Genomic DNA, 20,491 nt, shown 5'->3' with positions numbered 1-20,491 from the left:
ACAGGTCAGCGGCGGTCCTTGGACGATGACGCGCGCAACAAGACACAACGGTCTCCCTCTCCTCGCGGCTCTCTCTCTCTCTCTCTCTCTCTCTCTTCGCGTGAACGTTCCCTTCTCGGGACTCAGTAGCCGCAATGTTTCTTCTCTTCCAACTCGGCGATGATGGTGACGTGGTGGTGCGACGGTTGGACGGCGATGGGCCTGAATGACAGCGCCAGCAAGATGCAATGGCGGCATTGAGCTGGACAGCGGCAGTACCCAGCAGGCGACGCCAAGCCCTTCTCCCTCCTCCGCATCACTCTCCTCTCCTGGCGACAGCAACGGCGACGACACTCCTCGCTGGCACCGCACCGTCCCTCTTCTCCAATTCCCCCTCCCCTGGTTCATCTCTCTCTCTCTCTCTCTCTCTCTCTCTCTCTCTCTCTCTCTCTCTCTCTCTCTCTCTCTCTCTCTCTCTCTCTCTCTCTCTCTCTCTCTCTCTCTCTCCTGTTTCAAGCATGTATTATATTGGAGGAGTTTTGGTGGCTGGGATAAGAAAATTAGGGTTAGGGTTTCTGGGATTTGGGAATTAGGGTTTAGGTAAAATTAGGTTTAAGGGTAGTTTTGTAATTTTAAATAAAAATAAGGATAATATAGTAATTAGAAATAAATTTTAATCTAACAATAATAATGTATAAAAATTCTATTTGTTCATCAATTTCACAAATTATTTTCAATAAAATGTTCAAATCTAATCATTAGAGATAATATAATTAATTTCTTTATTTTCCAAAACAGTAGTATTAATATTTTAAAATATTAATTATTTAGTCCAAATCTTATAAAATTCTTATTATTTCATAACTACTAACGTTATAATTTAAATAGAGAAAATAACTCAATAATTATGAAATTAAGTAAAATCTTCATTTTAATTATCAAAACTTGATTTAATTATTCTCAATGAAATAATTTCTGAAAGTAAAATCTCTAATAATAAATAAATTTAAAATCAGCTCATAATAAGATTCTTTAAAAGTTTCGAGTCTTACATTGCCACTTTTTTTTTCTTCTTTTTTTCTTAATTTTGCTCTTTTGATGTGAAAGGAAGAAAGAGGGGAGAGAAGAAAGAAAGTGTGTTTGGTGAAATTAAAATAAAATTCAATTGAATTTCGCTTTGTTTACCCGATTAGTGACTAAGTTAAAGTGAAATAAATTTTTGAGTGCTGTCACCGAATGGGCTTGGATCTTTTCTTTGGGCTTCTTTTATTTCAATTGTTGTACCCAATGCCCCCTATGTTTTGGATGAGAAATATTTGTGGTAGAGATATTGGCCCATTGATTTTTGATTGTGTATTTTGGGCTATCTATCTTTCTTTTTCTCTCATTGGATTTTAGTTATAATGGACCAAGATGTGTGTGGACTTGATGATTTATTTCTTGGGCCATGTTTATTGAATTAATATTCCTGCATACTAAATCAAACAAATTACATAAATAATTGATAATCACCTAATAATGTTTGTTCATCACTTTAATAAATGATTAGTTTTTCAAACTCATCATGAATTTTACTTCAATAAATAACAAATTTTTTAATTCTGGCTAATAAAAATAGAATCAGATTAAAATCCCAAGATGAGAAGAATCAAAATAAATCAACATGCATTGATAACTCATTGATCTAATAAATTTACCTTCGATTAGAAGAGGAGAATGAAGTGCGCTAAGAAGAGGAGAAGAGCAAAGTGAAGGGTACTAAGAAGAGGAGAAGAGAGAAGAGAAAACCGTGATGAGAAGGGGAGATGGACAACGCTGAAAACAAGAGAGTGAACAGCGCTGTGTGGAGAAAAGAAGAATTTGAGGAACAGTGATACAGAGCAGATTCTGGGTTGGTCGCGGAGAATAGAGCTCCTTTGTTTTAGCGCGTAGGGATTTTTGGTTATTTTCTGCAACATCGTGTATGTATATAGTATTTTACCGTATGCCTAAAATTGGTGTACAAATAGTATTTTTGTAGATATATAAATGTATATATGGCCTAACATCAATAAGGTTGTGTTTAGATGAACTACAGAGACAAAGACAAAGGATAATACCACATTTTGTAATATATTTGGTTTAGGAGACGGGAACAAAATACACATCTTTATACGTGTCTCTTACTCAAATTTCTGTATCACCCTCCACTTGAGACAACTTGTAGGGACACAGGATTCGGAGACCATTTTAATGATTTGTTTTCTTCTTTAACCCTAATATATTTTGTAAATACTAGAGCTTGTCATTTCTTTATCAAGACCCTAACTTCATCTTCTCCTTCATTTTGTAGCTGCGCAACAAACAAAGAAGAAGAGAAGCTCATCCAATCTAGTGTAATTCCTTATTCCTCCTCCTCCTCCTCTTATTTCTAACGGAAGGAAGATGAAAAAAGAATATAAATGTGAAGTAAAGAAAATAAATGTTGAACTATCTGAGATTTGATTGAAAAAGATCAAAAGAACACATGAAAGAGTTTTTTTTATTACAAGATGGGATTCGATTGAAAACATATTTCAGTTTTAAAAAAAAAAACCCAAAAGAATATATAATGTCTTTTGTTATGTATTTAGTAAACGGTATCTATCTTTTCAAACACAAAATAAATAAAGATATTTGACAAATTTTTATCTACTTCCAAACATAATACAAAAACATAAAAATATTAGAAACTATTTCTGTCACTTTATCTTTACATTTTTGTCTCTGTATTTTTTGTCTAGATACAACATTCAAACATAGGCTGTTTTAAACAATTTGACATATATATGTACTACTATAACATACTCACTCCCCATCAATACAAATTGTTCATTATACAACACAACATGTAAAACATGGATATGAACTATACAATTTGGACAACAAATTATATTATCCCATTCTAATTGTATACAATTTCTATTTTAAAATAACTGTTTTAATATGGACAAAATGTTAAATTAAAAATTAATACACATAAACAACACATTGTGTAAATACCATTTTGTCCAAACTAACAATATTTTCAATTATTCAATAGCAAGAATTACTGTTGGAATTGATTCCCTTGTTTGGTGGGTTGCCACTATCAAGACAAGTAACAGGAGGAACAGTTTTAGTCTTCAATTCTCCATAAGTTTGCCAACAAAAAGGAGAACCACTCTTAGCATTTTGAGTTGCTGATTCTTGTAAGTTAATAGTATCAAGAGTTAAGCCAGTGCATGGTATGTTATCACTGCATGCAAAGTGAAGAGGCTCCTTTGTGTATGTTCCTTTGATGTTAACATAGTGTATGGCTGATACTGCCACTGATGACGTGTCATTCTTGCATTTGCCACCATCACAATAGTATTGGTCAATCATTATGGGAGTCTCAACATCTGAAACTTGGATGTTGGAGAACATAACATCTTGGACTGAACCAGATCCACCCTGTCATCAAATCCAAAATATATACAAGTAAAAAAAATAATTAGTTGATTTATGAAAAATTGTTAGGTATCTTGGAATATGGTTGAGAAATTTTCATATGTTTTATTAACTACAATTAATTATTTTTAAAATTTAAAAAATTAGAAAACAAATCTCAAACCGTTAATTACATTATGAAAAAATTTAGAGATCAGCAATTTTTTTATTTTCTGGTCAGCACTTAACCATAAAAAAGTAAGTGATCTCTCGTTATTAGATTAAATCTCACACCATTAAAAATACTATTGTTGGCCAATTGAGATTACAAAACACAAAAGTTGCTGACCCCTAGCACTACTCATGAATTAACTTAAAAGGGTAAATAAATCTTTTTTTCTATAAAATTAGTAATTTGTAATTTTGGTCCTTGATAATAAATTTTTCTTGTGGGCTTTAGTTTCCAAATTTTTCCAAGAAAGTGAAATTGATGTTTAATTATTGAGTCCTACAAACTATAGGTATGAAATTAACCTTAATACGAGAAAGTGATGATAAAGACCAATTTAACTAAACAAAATATATTTACAGATTTACCCTTTGAATGAAATAGAGAATTTGTTACCTGCCATGTCTTAATCCTGACAGCAGTGAGACTATTTTGGAGAGAAGTGTCTCGAACAGTGACGTTTGAAACACAAGCCTTGGTGCCATCTTTTCCAAGGCCTCCAATACTGATACCATGACTTGGTCCACAACTGAGGTCGTGTATGAATATGTTAGAGCATCCATTTTGTATAGACACACAATCATCTCCTGCATGCCACACAAGCACCCTTATGAGATATTATTTAAGGAGAAATCTTGGATTTAATTATTTTTATATAAAATTAATAATTAAAAATCATCATCTAATATTTTTTAATTATCAACTTTGCAAAAAAATAATTACATATAAGTTTTTACCATAATTTTATTACGAAAAATTTTATTGAGAGTTAACAATTTTTTATATTTTTTGTTATCATTTAGCCAACATATTAAATTATTTTTATTAATTTATATGTATAAATTTTAAAAAATATAAATATAAACTGTATTAATTTATCTGTATAAAATTCTAATAAATATATATGTAAATTATATTTTTTTGTGTAAAATATTTATAAATATAAGTGCAAATTATTATTAATCAAGTGTTGATAAAAAATAATAATATTTACTAGTCATATAATATTATTCTTTTATTAGTGTGCTTCTATTTAACATTTAACCACAAATTTTTTTAGTAATATTAGGTAAACAAATCTCCTTTTAATTAAATTTTTAATTAAGTTTCTTTTTTCACATACACGTTTTGCATTTTTTTTCTTCTTTCTTATTCTTTCACTATTTCCTCCTGGCCTTTTGACTTGTTATGCAATGATATTCATAATAAAAGAGATGATGGGATATATCATATATATGTGTGTGAGACATTTTTGGAATTTGAGAATTACCACAAGCAAGAGTACTACTATAGATGAGGACAGTTTGGGAATTTTGCAAGTGAATTCCATCAGTGTTAGGGCTATCAGCAGGTGATGAAACATTGATATCAAAAACTTGAACATTTGAGCATGAATCAAACTTTAGATGCGTTTGTTGACTATTCTGAATTGTTATGCCTGCCACTGTTACACCATCACTTCCGTAAAACCTAAGTGCCTGATCATCAATCATGAAAAGTTGAAAACTAATTCTTAATTAAAGGAGAATTTCAATGTAAATGTAGCTAGCTAGCTACTTACTGTTGGTTTTTGACTTGGTAGGTTTTCGTTCCTTGCTTGAACCTATGTTTAATTAACAGGATAGAAACAAATATTTATGTTAATTTAGCATATGTACAACTCCTTAAAATTGCTTAAGACAAATCACTTCAAATTGAAAATATATCTAACGTGATTTACATCTTTATTAAATTTAAATAATAATAAAGTTATATACATAACTCTAAACCCTTAATGCTATACCTTTTTTATGTATTATATATATTAAAATAGGTTTTATTTATTTTGAAAACTAGCTCAAGAGTAAGAAATTTTCACACACTATGAACTTGTTAATATAGTATAATTGATGATAATCATTTATATTATCTTATTAATTTTAGAAATGAGTAATTTTATGACACAATATTAGAATTTTATATCTAAAAGGTTAAAAATTTGATTATTGATGAGTCCCAAAAAATAAAAATAAAAAGACATGAAATAAATAAAAGAAAAAAAACTGAATAGTTTTATAACAAAAAAATACTAAATAATTTTAAAAAATATTATATATACATAAAAATAATTACTAAATTAATTATTATATATTTATGTGTAAATGTATATATTATATAACATTTTTAATATATATTTGGTGATTAATTTTTTAGATTGTGCTAATCATGTGGGTAATAATTAAAGAAAGATAAGCACCAAAGAGGAAGAGTTTCGTGAAAATTCGTAGAGCTCAATTAAATACGTACGCACGTGTGTCTTTATGTGCATGGAACATTACAAAAACGGTAAGTAGCAAGAATTTTTTATTTTTGTATTTTTTTACCAAAATTAAAGTTGATTGCTCAAATGAACGTGACACTTTTGCACTCTTATGATTGATTAATGTATGAATAAGTCCTATCACTTCATTTTAATTCTATCTAATAAATTAAATGTCATAATACTTGACAAAGATTACGACAAATATTTTCTAGAATTAGAAATATATAAGAGGGTTTGTTTATTTTAATTCAGCTAGACAATAACAACCCTAACACAATAATAACAATAATTATTTACTAAATATTTAATTACCGAATATTGTGATGATGTGGTTGATTCTTCTTCTGTGGGATTGTAAGTTGGTGAGTCATTATTATTCCACCAAACAGAGCCTTGACCATCAATGACACCTTTACCCTTTATTGTAATCTTATTAAGCTTTGTGAACTCAATCCATTGCAAGGTGCCAGAGCCCCAAGATTCAGAGTCTATAGGCGCAATGATTTTGCCATCAAGCTGCAAATTTTAATTTAATTAATTTTGTTATAACTGATATATTTAAAAAATTAATTATTCTATTAGTTTTTATATTTTTATTAAATTTTTAATTAAATTTTTATATTATTTTTAATTTTATAATTAAATTCTTTTTAATATAAAAAATATTATAATCAACTGAATATTTTTTTGTAAAGTAAAGTTATAATTAAAAATCTAATTAAATCTTTAACGGCATGTCTTTTCGAAAACATATTCGATTAATTTTAATGTTTTTAATATGAAAAATATCTAATTATAAAATTAAAAGTAATATAAGAATTCAATTAAAAAAATTATAAAAATCTAATAAAAATTTAATAAAATTATAAAAACTAAACGAGAATAATTAAATCTAAAAAAAACACGTACGCATGCTATCAAGCTGCAAATTTTAATTTAATTAATTTTTATATATCCAAAAACATGTACACATACACACACATATAACGATCGACTTAGCAATCAAATGTTTTTAGTTCATATGATTAATTAAACTGTTAAAAGATTGTCATTAGTGACTTGGTCACTAAATTGATCGTTATTCCACAGATTTCTTATTATATTTAACACATAGTAATAAGAAAATGAGAAAATAGACAAGAGAAATGTAAATTATTATTATATAATTCATTATTCATCACCTGAAAAACAATGTTTTGCTCACAATTAGGGCCTGAGAAAGAGATTGGTTTCACCGAAAATTCAGAACCAGAAGGAACAATCATTGTTGATCCCTCTGTTTTGCAAGTATCAGCCCATGCATCTTCAAAAGCCTGTTTTTTTAGACTGGTTAACAGAATAATATAGCAAAAGTATCATAATAAGAAGCTAGCTTTAATTACTTTCTGTAACTTTGTTTCATAGCAGTATAAAATTCACAATAAGGCACTTTATTAGAGTCATATGTAATGTATATATAGTTATCATGGCTAAATAATAGTGTAGATTATTATAGCTTTATTATTATCCTCCATTTTTTTAGCAATATAATTTATTTTAGAATTTCATATTTTAAAATGAATGTTTTAGTCCTTAAATTATAATCTTAATAATTATTTAATTAAAAATATTATTTATACAGTTATCAATTACTAAAATCAATCATTATAATATATAAAAATATATATGTTGTTTACTTTATTTTTAAATTGGTTTATATTTTAATATGTATTTTATATTAATAATTAATTTGATAGTTGATATTAGTATAGAATTATTATGGTTGTTATTTAATTATTGTCGTTATGGGCAAAGGGGGAGCCACATATTGGCAAAGAGGGCAATAGTCCCTTAATTTTAATTTTTTACATGTAAATTATATATAAATTTTAGTTTAATCTTTTTTTAAAATTTTATTCTAATCTTATTTTATTACGTAAATATTTTTTATTCTATTCTAATATTTCATCTAACTCCATCCCTGATTATGGGTTTAGCTAACTTAGCTTATTATTATGGTTGTTATTTAATTATTGTCGTTATGATTAAAATGAAAAAAATGAAAAAAATTAAGAAAATATAATTTTATAGATCAAAATGCTAATTTCGTATAAGGTTACGAATAACAGTGAATCTTAATTACAAAATCGAGAAACGAAGTGTATCTAAAATATTGGAGAGGTATGTATTTGGTTAGTATTTTTATTTTAATTATATTTTTTGAAGAAAGAAAAAAATAAAATAAGAATAGAAAATAAAATTTTATTAATTTTATGAAATTTTAAAAACAAAAAATATTAAAAATAAAAACATAAATTGAATGTAATTTTAGTTTTTATTATTATTATTTTATCATGTTTTTTTACTTATATGTAATAAATAATAAGAGAGAGAGAGGTGAGATAATTTAAATAAATTCGAGAGCTCATACTCAAATAAGACATAAAATATAAAACAAAACGACTAAATTGATTAGTTTATCTAAATAATAATAATAATAATAATAATAATAATAATAATAATAATAATAATAATAATAATAATATTACATATATATAAAAAATTTAATTACTAAATCAGTCACTAGATATTTGTATATAAATATATGTATTATTTAAATTATTTTTAATATATATTTATATTTTAATATATTTTATATGAATGGTTAATGTGGTAATTAATTTTTTTTATAACAACAACAACAACAATAATAATAATAATAATAATAATATGAAATTAATGAAATATATAGTCACCTTTGTGTCATCTGCTTTACCATCCCCTTTAGCACCATAGTCTAATACATTGAAAGTATTGTTATCATTGGAAGAAGAGGGGGAGGCAGCTGATGATGATGTAGCTTTTAGTTTCCTAAAATGGTGGTTATAGCCTCTTATGGCACTACAACTTTCAAAACTTGAACACAACACAAAAAACACTATTACAATCATCAAGGTAGTAAAGGTGCATATTTTCATACTCTTCATTTTTTTATTTAAAAAATAAAAGAGATGTGATAACCAAGGCTTTTTTGTTTTTTTTGTATGTGTCTCTTGTATTCTTGCTAACAAGAAGGAAGTTCTTGTTGTATATATAGGCACAAAGTTAGGGTACTATGCACACATGAACTGCACAATAATATTCAATCAATCATGTAGTTTAAAGATATAAACTTAATGAGAGATATTCTATTATTTTTTATATACTGATTATTGGTCGATGAGTTTAGTGATAATTGATTATCACTTTCTTTATTTAAAAATTTTAAGTTTAGAGTATCTTTGTTCTACATTTATTTAAAAAAAAATTGAAAATTTGGAGTAGTAATAATTTTAGCATGTATATATTTTAATAAAACATATGCTATCAGATTTGAATATGTTAGCTAATAAATCTTTAGTTTGTTACTATAATTCTTATTACTATATAATATTTGTTTACGTATTGTGTTAAGTATTAATTAACATTAATTGTGGCAACTTAATTACAATGTTTGAAGAGTTTTGAGCAGTATTGTTAGCACAATTCCGTTAGATAGAATTAGATCCACGGTTAACGAATGAAAGTGTAAATAATGTAAATAACAGACTGAATTTCAGTTCAATAATTATGAAAAAAACATTCTAACTTAATTATTTATCTTTATTCTCAATTTCACTTTTATTTTTTATTTTTTTATTATTTATTTTCATTTTTACCTACTTTAAATCCTATTTTTACCTCAGTCATTCCAACCGCCACTTCTCCTGTCACGCCGTTCACCATGGCCGCCCACGAAGCTTTTTAGCATTGTTCTTGTCTACTTTCATCGCAATGAAACCACTTTCTCCTTTTCTGTTCTGCCGCTGCCCCAACGCCGCATTTCTACCCCTATGCTCCCTGCATATATACTAACGTTGCCGCTGCACTTTCTTCGTCGCGTCGTCCCTGCTCTCGATGCTATCACTGCACCTTCTTCTTCCATACGTTGCGCCGTTCCTGTTCTTTTTGCAAGTGACGTTCATGCTGCTGCTACGCGCCTACTTCTCTTCTCTGTCGCGCTGCGATCGTACTCTCTGCAATCAACGTCGCTGTTCGTTTGGTCGCATATGTACTCCAGGAAGTAACGCCGCCGATCGTCCCAAACCCTCTCTTGCGTCGCGCCATTTGAAGAATCAATGTAGCAGCTTGTTTGCCTCACATGTTTTTTTTTTTAATTTAGATAAATGTTACTTTGCTTTTAGATAGGTGTTCTTTTTTATTTTAGGCGAATGTTTTTTTTAAATAAATATTTCTTTAATTTAATGTAAATGTTTCTTTTTTAGATGGATGTTTTCTTTAGATGGATGTTTCTTTGATCTAATAATACATCCTTCTTATTTTTCTCTTTCCTTTAACACTTTATGTCTTTACTTCCTTAACTACTAATTATTTTTATAGATTAAATTTATTTGAAACGTTTATATTAGGGATATAACGATTAATCCCAGCCTTTTATAGTGAAAGTTAATAATGTAGAGAAGCATAATTAATTATTAAATAACAACTACTTGAAATATATTCATTTGATAGTACTGGTAGGAATGTTTATATATTTAAAATTCAACAGATAACTTATTGGCAATTGTGGACTTAATTATCAGTACCTAGCTTGTTGAATATATCAATTTAGAAATATTTATATATTTAAAATTCAACATTTAAATTGACAAATTGTGGAATTATTAATTATTACTTGCGTTGTTGAAATATATTCATTATTAATTATAATACTTGTGGAACTAGAAATTAAAGCCAAAGAACCCGGCAATCAAAACGGAATGATTTTGACAAAAGCGTAGCTAAAAACATTATAAGCCATGTTCTTGTAATCTTTTCCATCCTCTCATGAGATAGGGAGTAGAAATTCCATGTCTAAATATGATTAAAATATTCAAAAGCTTAAAACTCTACACACATGTGAATGTTATGGTTGTTAAAGGCTGTGATGCTATAAATAATGCGGCAAATTTTAATTTCATATAGGTTGAAGATGAAAAAAGAGTAAGGTTGTAATTATAAAAATAATAAAGAAATAAATTTTACAAAATTTAGTTTCTCAACTTATAAATTTATGTCTTAATTAACATTTTGAAAAGATACAAAATATATATCTTTTGTAAATGAAAGATTGTAAAGAAGTGCATGAACAGAGTGATGAAAATAAATTATGAATCTTGAACATAGAAGGAAAAGTTTGAGAGAAGTGAGCGTGTAATGCATTGACTTTCTGTATTGTGAATTCTTGTGTTACAAAACTCATGGAACAACTCTACAATTATATATATATATATATATATATATCTAATAATGTCTGTAAGGTTGTTTTTGTTTACAGACATAGAACATTGAGATAAGAACATAAAGATATTGAATTAGTGTATTTTGTGTTCATTCTAACAGAAAAAATATAGAGACATTAACAAAAATCACAACTTATTTTTTATTTTTTTGTTTTTTTATTAATTTTTTATAATTTTATTTTTTATTCAAATTTTTGAATGAAAAAAATAGAATAAATTAAACTTTTACAACCCAAAACAATTCCGGAGGAGAGAGAGAGGGCTTCACGGGTGTGGAGCACGACCGAGGCTAGGGTCGTAATGAGGCCGCTATTTCGAATGAATAGAGTTAATTTGTTTTAGTTTATCATTAAATAAAATATAATACTAATTTTTGTATTTTTGTCTTTTATATAATATTTTATCTTATTTTTAAAATCAAACACAACCTAATAGCTTAATAACAGAATTTGTTTAAATTATTCTTTCACTAACTAACTAACTTGATTGCTACGTAACATTATTGCTAACTAATTTTGCAGTATGGTCCTTATTCAATAGTAGATAACTATATATAATTATATTTTTTATAAATTTGTGTCTTAATAATAAATAATATACACATATGGCTAAGTCCATATTTTACATAAACACCAAACAAATAAACGAAGTTTAGTATCTAAACAAGATTAGTTTCTTTTTATAGACATAACACAATACACTACAACAGAAGCGGAAGTTAGCGACAACAAATTTGGGGCAGTTTAAATAAATGCCACTATCTGGTGATCTTGGACAGTTGCTGCAGCGGTTTAATTCTTCAGCCACCATATCATTTGATTTATGGCAGATTTAGAACAAATTGCTGAAATTAACATCTATCCTATTATCCTATTATATTAGATAAAGGGAAAAAAATCCCAATCTTCATTTTCATTTTCTTTGTTACATCTAGCGAAAATCTCCATTCTCTTCTTCTCTATCTCAGTCGAGAGATACCTATGCTCCTTTTCTCGAATGGCGTCATCACGGCTTCCTCTGTCGAAGGGAGATCCGCCATCGAAGGAGGAAGAAGAGAAAGATGGAGAAGGCGACAATGGAGAGAGAAGTCACCACCGCCGCTTCTTGCACCTCTAGAGCTATCTCTGCCTTGCGCTGCTGGATCCGCCACTGCTGGCAGATCCGTCGTTTCTACCTTGCGCTGCCGGATCCACCACTGCTGTAATCCCTCTTCTCTGCCTTGCGCTGCCTGAGCCGTCTCTGGTCGTCGTCGGCTCGCCAATGCCTCACATCCTCACTGCTCTACTTGAGCCGTCTCTGCTGTAATCCTGACTGCTCGCTGCAATCATGTCTCAGGTTAGGATTTTTTCTCCTCCGTAATCTTAGGAAGCTAATTCTATTCTCAGATTGGAGAAATTGAGGAATGTGTTTATGATGTATATATGTTCTTTGAGAGGGTCAACTGTATGTGCTTATTGAATATGCTTTTTCGAGTCGCTAGCATATAATGCTATGCTTTGAGGTTCGAGGCCTAAACATGTTCAGAAATAACTGTATGTACTGTGTATTTTTCCTTTTCTTTCTATTTTCACTTTCATCATCATGATGTGTGTCTTTTCTGAGTTTCTTGTGCTGAATTTTAAGTGTTTTTCCTAGCTTGTGGTTAGTACGGGCAACTGCAGAAGCTTGCAGAGTTGCTGATGCTCCTGCCAAGGTTTTCTTTCTTCTGATGGAAAACAAGAAGGAGATTCTTCCATTTTGCACACAAATTCTCCAGTTCCAGGCTCAGTGGTATTAATTTCTTAAATTCAAGCTAAGTGATATACATATAGTGGTCTAATTTTTTTGGCAATTAACTTAATTGAACATAACTTGCATAAAAAATGTATTGCTTTTGTAATGCCTAATTAGAATCTCCTGAATAGATTTCCAACTGGCCATGTGGTGTGCAATACTTAAATCCTTCAAATAAATTTGTCCCCCCCCCCCCAAAACATCATCAAGAGCCATTAGACCTCGCTGAAATTAATCATAATCTGTTAGAAAATACTATCTAATGTAGAAGAGAATGTGAAGAAGCTTAGTATAATCATAAAATTAATTGAAGATATCCAGCAAAAACCACGTTGATAAGAAAATTATGAAAATCCATTCTTAGAATTGGTGTACTGTCACACTCAGAATCCCTTAACATTCCTGAGGCGCCACTGCACCCTTGGCTGCTAACTACACTGTGTGCACCACACTTGTATTATATATTTGCTCTCTTTTCTATGATTAATGTTAAGCATATGAAAAATCCATTCTTTTCCATGTTAATGTTTTTATGCCATTTTCACTTCAGGTACTTTGCTTTTTGGTTTGTAAGTTTGGAATGAGCATAGTTTTAGATTGCTTTGCGGTTGCAGTTACATTGTGATTACTCTCATAGTTAAAAAATATATTTACAATTTCTGTGATGATGTGGTTGCCTTGATTGCCACATCTATTTCAGGTCATTGTTTAAAACCATGGTTACGAGAAGTTTTGCTTTGTAGCTACTCTCAGCCTTTTGTCTCTTATATGCACTTCCCATGATCTGATGTGCATGATCGTTACTGTGTTTGACAGGAGGCTGAGCTTAATGATAGAAAAATTGGAAAGCTATGCGAGTATGCTTCTAAGAATCCATTAAGAATTCCTAAGGTAATTATTCTTTGTCACTGTCATGTTCAATTGTATAATGTAATCATGACGAATTATGCATGGCAGTTTAGCTAGCTATTCTCTTTAGTCTTTAATAGTTGTTAGTCTTGATATTTAATATGCTATTGTGGTGGAAGAATATCTTAGATCATTGACCAAGTCTAAAGTTATTATTTTGGGGGTCAGAATATTGTACTTGCTTCAATTTAAGTTTCTCTGTTATATCTTTGCAGATAAATGAGAATTTGGAGCAAAGATGTTATAAGGATTTGCGTAATGAAATGTTTGGTTCAGTTAAAGTTGTCTTGTGCATATACAGGAGATTCTTATCGTCATGTAAGGAATTATTGATATGGCATTTGTTATGTACTACATGTGTATCAAATAATAAGATATGCCTGGTTGACTAATGTTAACTCTCTTTTTTCAAGGTATATCAGAATGGAGGTTTGCAAATTGGTAAGCTTGTGTCTTTCTTACTCTTTATTACATTGAGTTATACAGCATGTTTAGTTAAGCTTTTTGGAATGCCTTAAGCCATGATTTTGTGGTTCCAGAAAACTAAATCAAACATGTTAAAATACTATTTGATTTATGCTTAAAATTAGTTGTCGTATCCATTTAGTTTTCCTTTTATGCTTGAATTTCAGGCAGTTTTCAAGTTTTTGCGCAATTGAAAAGTTTAAAAGTTTGCATTGGGGAAGTTATTAGGATAAAACACCTTGAACATGTGAGGTACTAGATATTCTGCCTCTGAATTATATACTTTTGATATTTATGTATTTAATCAACAAGTTCACTTTATCCACATTATGTGTAAAATTCAACTTCAACCCTTATGTATTCTTATTATGTTACAGGTTTAATAAATATTCCCTAAAACACTTGGTGAGAGCAACCCTTTTATTAGTTGCATATTTTGAATATTGGACAACACTTGTATGGTTACATAAAATGCTTCATTGTTGTTATATTTCATAATTTTGTGTGTCTAAGTTTACTTTCTTTCATTTTTCTACTTACAGTCTTAGGATTGTGACGCTTGTAATCTATTAGGTTCAAAGTAGCAGCAGAGAAGAAAAAGAGTGTTTTGATATATCTATTTCAACAGTAGGGTGAGAAGCTGCCAGCAGACATCGTGCAGGGATGAATTCCATGAAAGGATAGAGTGAAAAATAGAATTCTAGGATTGGACTTATTTTGTTTTTGAAGCAAACATATTTTTAAATTTGACTATGCAATTCTTAGCAAGAGATTTGTTATGTTGATATTTTTATAAATATATTATTTTATTTTCCAGTTAATTTTGTTATTTTTGTCACAAGTTTAGATTCAACAAATGAAAAATATTAAGATTTATAGCATTAAAAACATTCAAAAAAGGCCAAAAAAATGTATCTTTAAAATTAAATAGAAAAATCAGCATTTTTTAAAAGGAATTTTTTTTAATTTGTATTGAAATTAGCGACGGTTTTAAAACCGCCGCCAAACAATCGCAAACTTTAAAAAACGTGTTAAATAGCGGCGGTTCGTAACTGCCGGTAAATATGTGCGAAATTGTTACACTCTCATTTAGCGGCGGTTTTTTAATTGAATACCGCAAAATACTGATTTAGCGGCTGTTATGCCAGTGGTTGCTAAAAACTGCCGCGAATCATAAAAAAACGCCGCAAATTCGCGCCTCTCTTCTAGTGATATTTAAAGGAAAAAGTAAACTCCTAAGAAAAAAAATCCAGAAAAATGGAATAATTTTTCATTGGAGAAGACTAGAAGGATATAACACAAATATCAGCAATCATAATATTTAGTTTTGTTCCAATGAATGAAATACACGTGTCAATACAATCATCTTGCAAGTTATTAACTATTGTTTCATTGACCAATATATCCAATAATGAACTCCAATGACATTTTTTAAGTTTTTTTTTTTTTTTGGTGACTGACAATTTTTAAGATTTGATTTTAACTTAGACCTATTGTCTTATTTGATACTATAGCTATTAGGGAGATCACAATTTTAGAAAAAGAATTAACGGATCCATAAACCGTATCAAGCTACGTAACCACAATATAAATATATAAACCCCCTCTGTCCTAATAAGAATAGATATTGCTCCAAAAAAGAAAAACTTAAAATTGTTATCAATATTCCTGTGTATCATGTGAGTTTGAATTTGTCACATAGTTATTGTAAGGCTACTGATTATTGCTTGACATCTAAGTTATTATATACCTCTACTCATATGTACTAATAATAATTAATTAATAATTAAGATGAATATATATAATTTAATTTTCATAATGTTAAAGAATTTTAATTACATACATAGTTAATCGTTTATTGTTATATTAAAAAAAATTAATTTTATATTTATTACTTAAAAAATAACCTAACATATGAATCTAATTATTGAATAATTGTATAAAATTTTTTATATGACTATATATATATATATATATATATATATATATATATATATATATAATTTTAATATTAATTTCATTATAAACAATAAACCTGCAAATAACATAAGGGCTTCGACGCAAAGAAAACTGATGCTTTATGTGGGTAAAGATGAGTGGTTTGTGGGTGATTTTTGTTCTATTGTTGAAAGTGTTTTTTTTTTCTAGCTATTAGGGATAATTTGGTTCAAAATTTTAGAAATGATGATTTAGTACTATTATTAACGTTAAGGACGATTTTAAACATAGAAAAATATTAAAAACGATTTTGATTTTAATTTTAAACTATAAAAATCAAATTAGTATTTATCCCTAATGATTAAGTTAATATAGTTACACGTCTAAAAATAAAGAATTCAACTAGTAAGTCAATTTTTTTATTTATCTAATATCGGTTAATTTTTTAAAATTAACTTTTATTATAATTTACATAAGCACAGTATTTTAATTTACATGCACTACAAGATTCGAATCCCTAACATTTAATTAAGCGAATTAATAAATTAATTATTAGACTAATCTAATTTAATTATCGTATTTAGTTTTTAATGTTAGGGATCGTATTGAATGGTGCACGTTATATATGCTGGATTTCCACGGCACTTGGCTCTTTCAATTTGCTACATAAATGGTAATCAAATTTAATTAAAAACAGAAAATGATACTTACCCAAGAAAAAAAAGAAAATGATAAAAGAAAAATAGGGCTAGATCAGAAATAATGACACCTCATTATATATTAACAAATGTATATATATGCATTGATATAGTATTACTTCACGTGTTCCTTTAACTTCTACGACATGTGAAATACATACGTAAGCTTCATGCAAATTGAATTCTAGATCCAATCTACTAGTTTTCAAAAGAAATTTCCATAATCCCTTCCGATTCATTCATGTATGATGTATACATGTAGATAATGAAAAAAAGGTAGTTTAGTAATTATGTCTTTAGTAATTAACTATTATTCCTTTAGGCGGCATTTATTTATAAATATAGGACAGTAAAATAAGAATATAAAAATATAAAATTATATTTAATAAATAAAATATAAATAAAATTATTATATCTAAAAATATTAAATTAGTATATTTTGTATTTATTACGGATCCGATCTTTGAATCTCGCACTGGAACGAATTTTTATTCAGATACTCGGAATTGGTCCCCATTTTTTTCTAACAGGCCTAAACTGGCCCATATCTTCTAACTAATATTCAAATTTAAATACATCATTTATCTTATCTAGATAAGATAAGATAAGAACTACCACCAGCTATATAAAGAAGAGCTAAAGGCCTCTCAGATACATCATTCATTTTACACACTTCATACCTTTCAGATTCATTTTAACTTGAGCTTCGAAGTATCTTTGTAGGTAGCTCCCCCTATTGCTTCAGTCAGTTAATCCGGCGATCACCCTGATCTGCAAGTCCTCGATCCATCTCACAATCCGTATCAAAGACATCTCGTACAGTGTCAATCCTGAGAGAAAAGACACATAAATATTAGCAAAAAACTCAATTTATTTTTCATTTTTTCTTTCATTATTTTTGTTTATTTTTTATTATTATATTTATCTTCTTAAATTTAAAAAAAAAATAAAAATAAATTAAATTTTCATAATTTATTTTAATTTATTACTAAACAGAGTACAAAAACACAAAATTTTATATTTTTATCTTTTATATCTTATTTTTGGTATCTTATCTTGTCATATTCTCATAAATAATTAAATGCAACCTTAGCTATGAATCTTTTATGCTGTTAAATAAGTTTGGTTAGTAAGCGACTCAGTTAATATATCCTCCTTAGCACTGGTTTATTTGCTTTATTTATTTTTTCTTCAATTTTTTTTCTTTTCTTAACATTTGTCCGTCTATTATTTTGTTAGTTGATTGATAGTTAAAATTTATGAAAATTTATTTCCTAACAAGACTGTATTTTACTATATCTAGTTAATAAATAGAGTTAATATTTAAAATAATTCCTGAAATTTGATCCCTAATTCAATTTAACTCTTTAATTTTTAATTGACTCAATTTGTACCTTAAAACTTTAAGGTATGATTTAGGTTAGTCCTTCCGTCTAACTCCATCACCGGAGAGATGATGTGGCACCTAAATTTCACTACATACCTTTTCTTTTTCCTCTTCCAGGGATAACGACTCTACTTCCTCCATTTTCGACTCTTCATCTTTACTATTCTCAAAAAATTATTAAAAAAAGCCCTAAGAATTTGAAGTCATCTTCCTCTTTCAACTCGCAACTCCATCTCTTAACACGTAACTCCCTCTCTCCCAATAGTGTTGTTGTCTTCTTCCTCAATACGTCATAACCCTTCCCTCCAACTTGTCATACATCTCTGTCCAACCCTCCCTCATCGTCGCTCATTCCTCACGCCGTCATTTGCATTTTTCAACTCGTCGCATTGTTGTGTCTGTCTCTGAAATCGTCGCGACGCCGCCTCGTTCTCTCAACCCTCTTCCTCGCCACCCTCACTATTCAACATCATAGTACTTCACCCTTTGTTCACCATTTCTGTAACTTTTTTCCTCTTTAATTTTTCTTAAGCATTCATTGTTAGGATTTTGATTTTGTTTAATTTTAGTTGATTATTGGTATTGATGGTTTGATTTAATCGTTTAAAATTTTCAATTTTTGGTTTTATTTGATTTAATGTTCCTCTTCCATGAATAAGGATCCGGCAAGAAGTTCGGCAACGGTGGCAAGCATATGTTGGCGGTGAACGGAGGTGGGTCGAGCCGCTGAGGTAAGTTTTATGGTGTTGTGGTGTCTGAGAACGAGCAGTGAGCTCCCAACAATTTGACAGAGACTGAGAGTGAGGGAGATTGGAGTGTGGGGGTGTGCTTTAGAAAGATTGAGTTTTGCGTCAACTAAACGTGCCACGTCATTTATCCGGTGATGGAAATAGATAGAAGAGTCAAATTTCAAGGGTCATTTTGAGTATCAACTCCAAAAATATACGATAACTAATTTTAGTAGCTGATTTTAATGTGAAAATAACATTTTGATCTCCTAAATAATGATTATTTGAGACTAAATATGGGACTTGTCACTCCACTATGTGGTTTTAATAAAAAAAACTGAACAAAAATAGTTATACAATATGATAAAATTTAATTTGTTCTCCACCAAAATAATAATGTCTCTCTATATTAAGACTAATCTCATTTCATTTATCATTTCCATTGCTAAGTAAAATTTGAAAATTATCCATTTCTTATGCATAAATTTATTATATATTACTAATTTTACAATTAAAATGTGTCACATGACACTCTTTTATTGCAATTGAAATAAATTTTTTTCTTTTCAAATTAAATAGTTTTTTCTTTCCCTCTCCTGTTTTCTATCTCTTTCTTCCTTTACTTACTACTCTATCTCTCTTATATATCATTATTAATGAATAATTATTAATTATTAATTTGACAACTAAAATATACAACATAATATTTTTTAATTACAATTGAAATTAAAATATATTATTAATTTTACAACAAAAAAATATCACATAATACTTATTATAGTTGAAATAAATTCTTTTTCTCTAAAATTAAGTTTTATCCTCTCTAGTGGAGGGCCTCCTCTATTCACTCTATCTCTCTTTTATTTATATTATCAATTGAAAAGACCCATATGTGTTTTAAATATTAATACAGAAAAAAGATTTTGAAAAAAAAGTGCAGATATCAGTCTTCTAGAAAAATATCTCAATATTATCAACTAACCACCTGTTGACAAAACCTCACTGACCGATTGCCAACTTACCTACCAACTAACCACCTATGACATACGTTGGACATGGACTGACCAATTGCCTACTTAAAGTCCCAAACCAACTGCTAACGTCATCCAAACGATAGCTTGACCACCTGCCCTATCCAACTGCCGACAATACTGACCAACCTACACCGATTGATTGGCTACTCCTTAACCGACCAACTATTTACCTTCCTCAACCTATCAATTCATTTTTTATCTGCCTGACCTATCACCCCACGACTAGCCTATGTCAAACTGCTACTGACTGACCTCGGCCAACACAAATAGATGACCTACCATTGGTCGACGTTGGTGGAACGATTGGGTTGATCATCAAA

At 29.1% G+C, this 20,491-nt stretch overlaps 1 protein-coding gene across 1 annotated transcript; it reads right to left on the bottom strand.

Moving 5' to 3' along the window:
• Window positions 1–2,704: 2,704 nt before the first annotated feature.
• LOC130982194 (polygalacturonase At1g48100-like) lies at window positions 2,705–8,963 on the bottom strand. The gene is made up of 7 exons (XM_057906083.1): window positions 8,675–8,963; window positions 7,121–7,252; window positions 6,252–6,455; window positions 5,199–5,240; window positions 4,908–5,115; window positions 4,034–4,224; window positions 2,705–3,432 (listed from the first exon to the last, which is right to left on the bottom strand). Exons 1-7 carry the CDS (start codon window positions 8,903–8,905, stop codon window positions 3,034–3,036), a joined length of 1,407 nt encoding a protein of 468 aa, XP_057762066.1. The 5' UTR covers window positions 8,906–8,963; the 3' UTR covers window positions 2,705–3,033.
• Between the last annotated feature and the right edge of the window lie 11,528 nt (window positions 8,964–20,491).

Source organism: Arachis stenosperma, chromosome 5 (genome assembly GCF_014773155.1).
Source record: "Arachis stenosperma cultivar V10309 chromosome 5, arast.V10309.gnm1.PFL2, whole genome shotgun sequence".
Taxonomy (NCBI): Eukaryota; Viridiplantae; Streptophyta; class Magnoliopsida; order Fabales; family Fabaceae; genus Arachis; species Arachis stenosperma.
This window is presented reverse-complemented; position numbering and strand designations above follow the sequence as displayed.

What these genes read in the sequence shown, in the direction of transcription:
- LOC130982194 (XM_057906083.1), bottom strand. Translation starts at nt 8,905, where the DNA reads ATGAAGAGTATGAAAATATGCACCTTTACTACCTTGATGATTGTAATA. An exon ending in CCACATCATCACAATATTCG is followed by an intron (nt 5,241 to 6,251) that starts GTAATTAAATAT and finishes AATTAAACATAG; the next exon opens with GTTCAAGCAAGGAACGAAAA. An exon ending in TACCAAGTCAAAAACCAACA is followed by an intron (nt 5,116 to 5,198) that starts GTAAGTAGCTAG and finishes ATTGATGATCAG; the next exon opens with GCACTTAGGTTTTACGGAAG.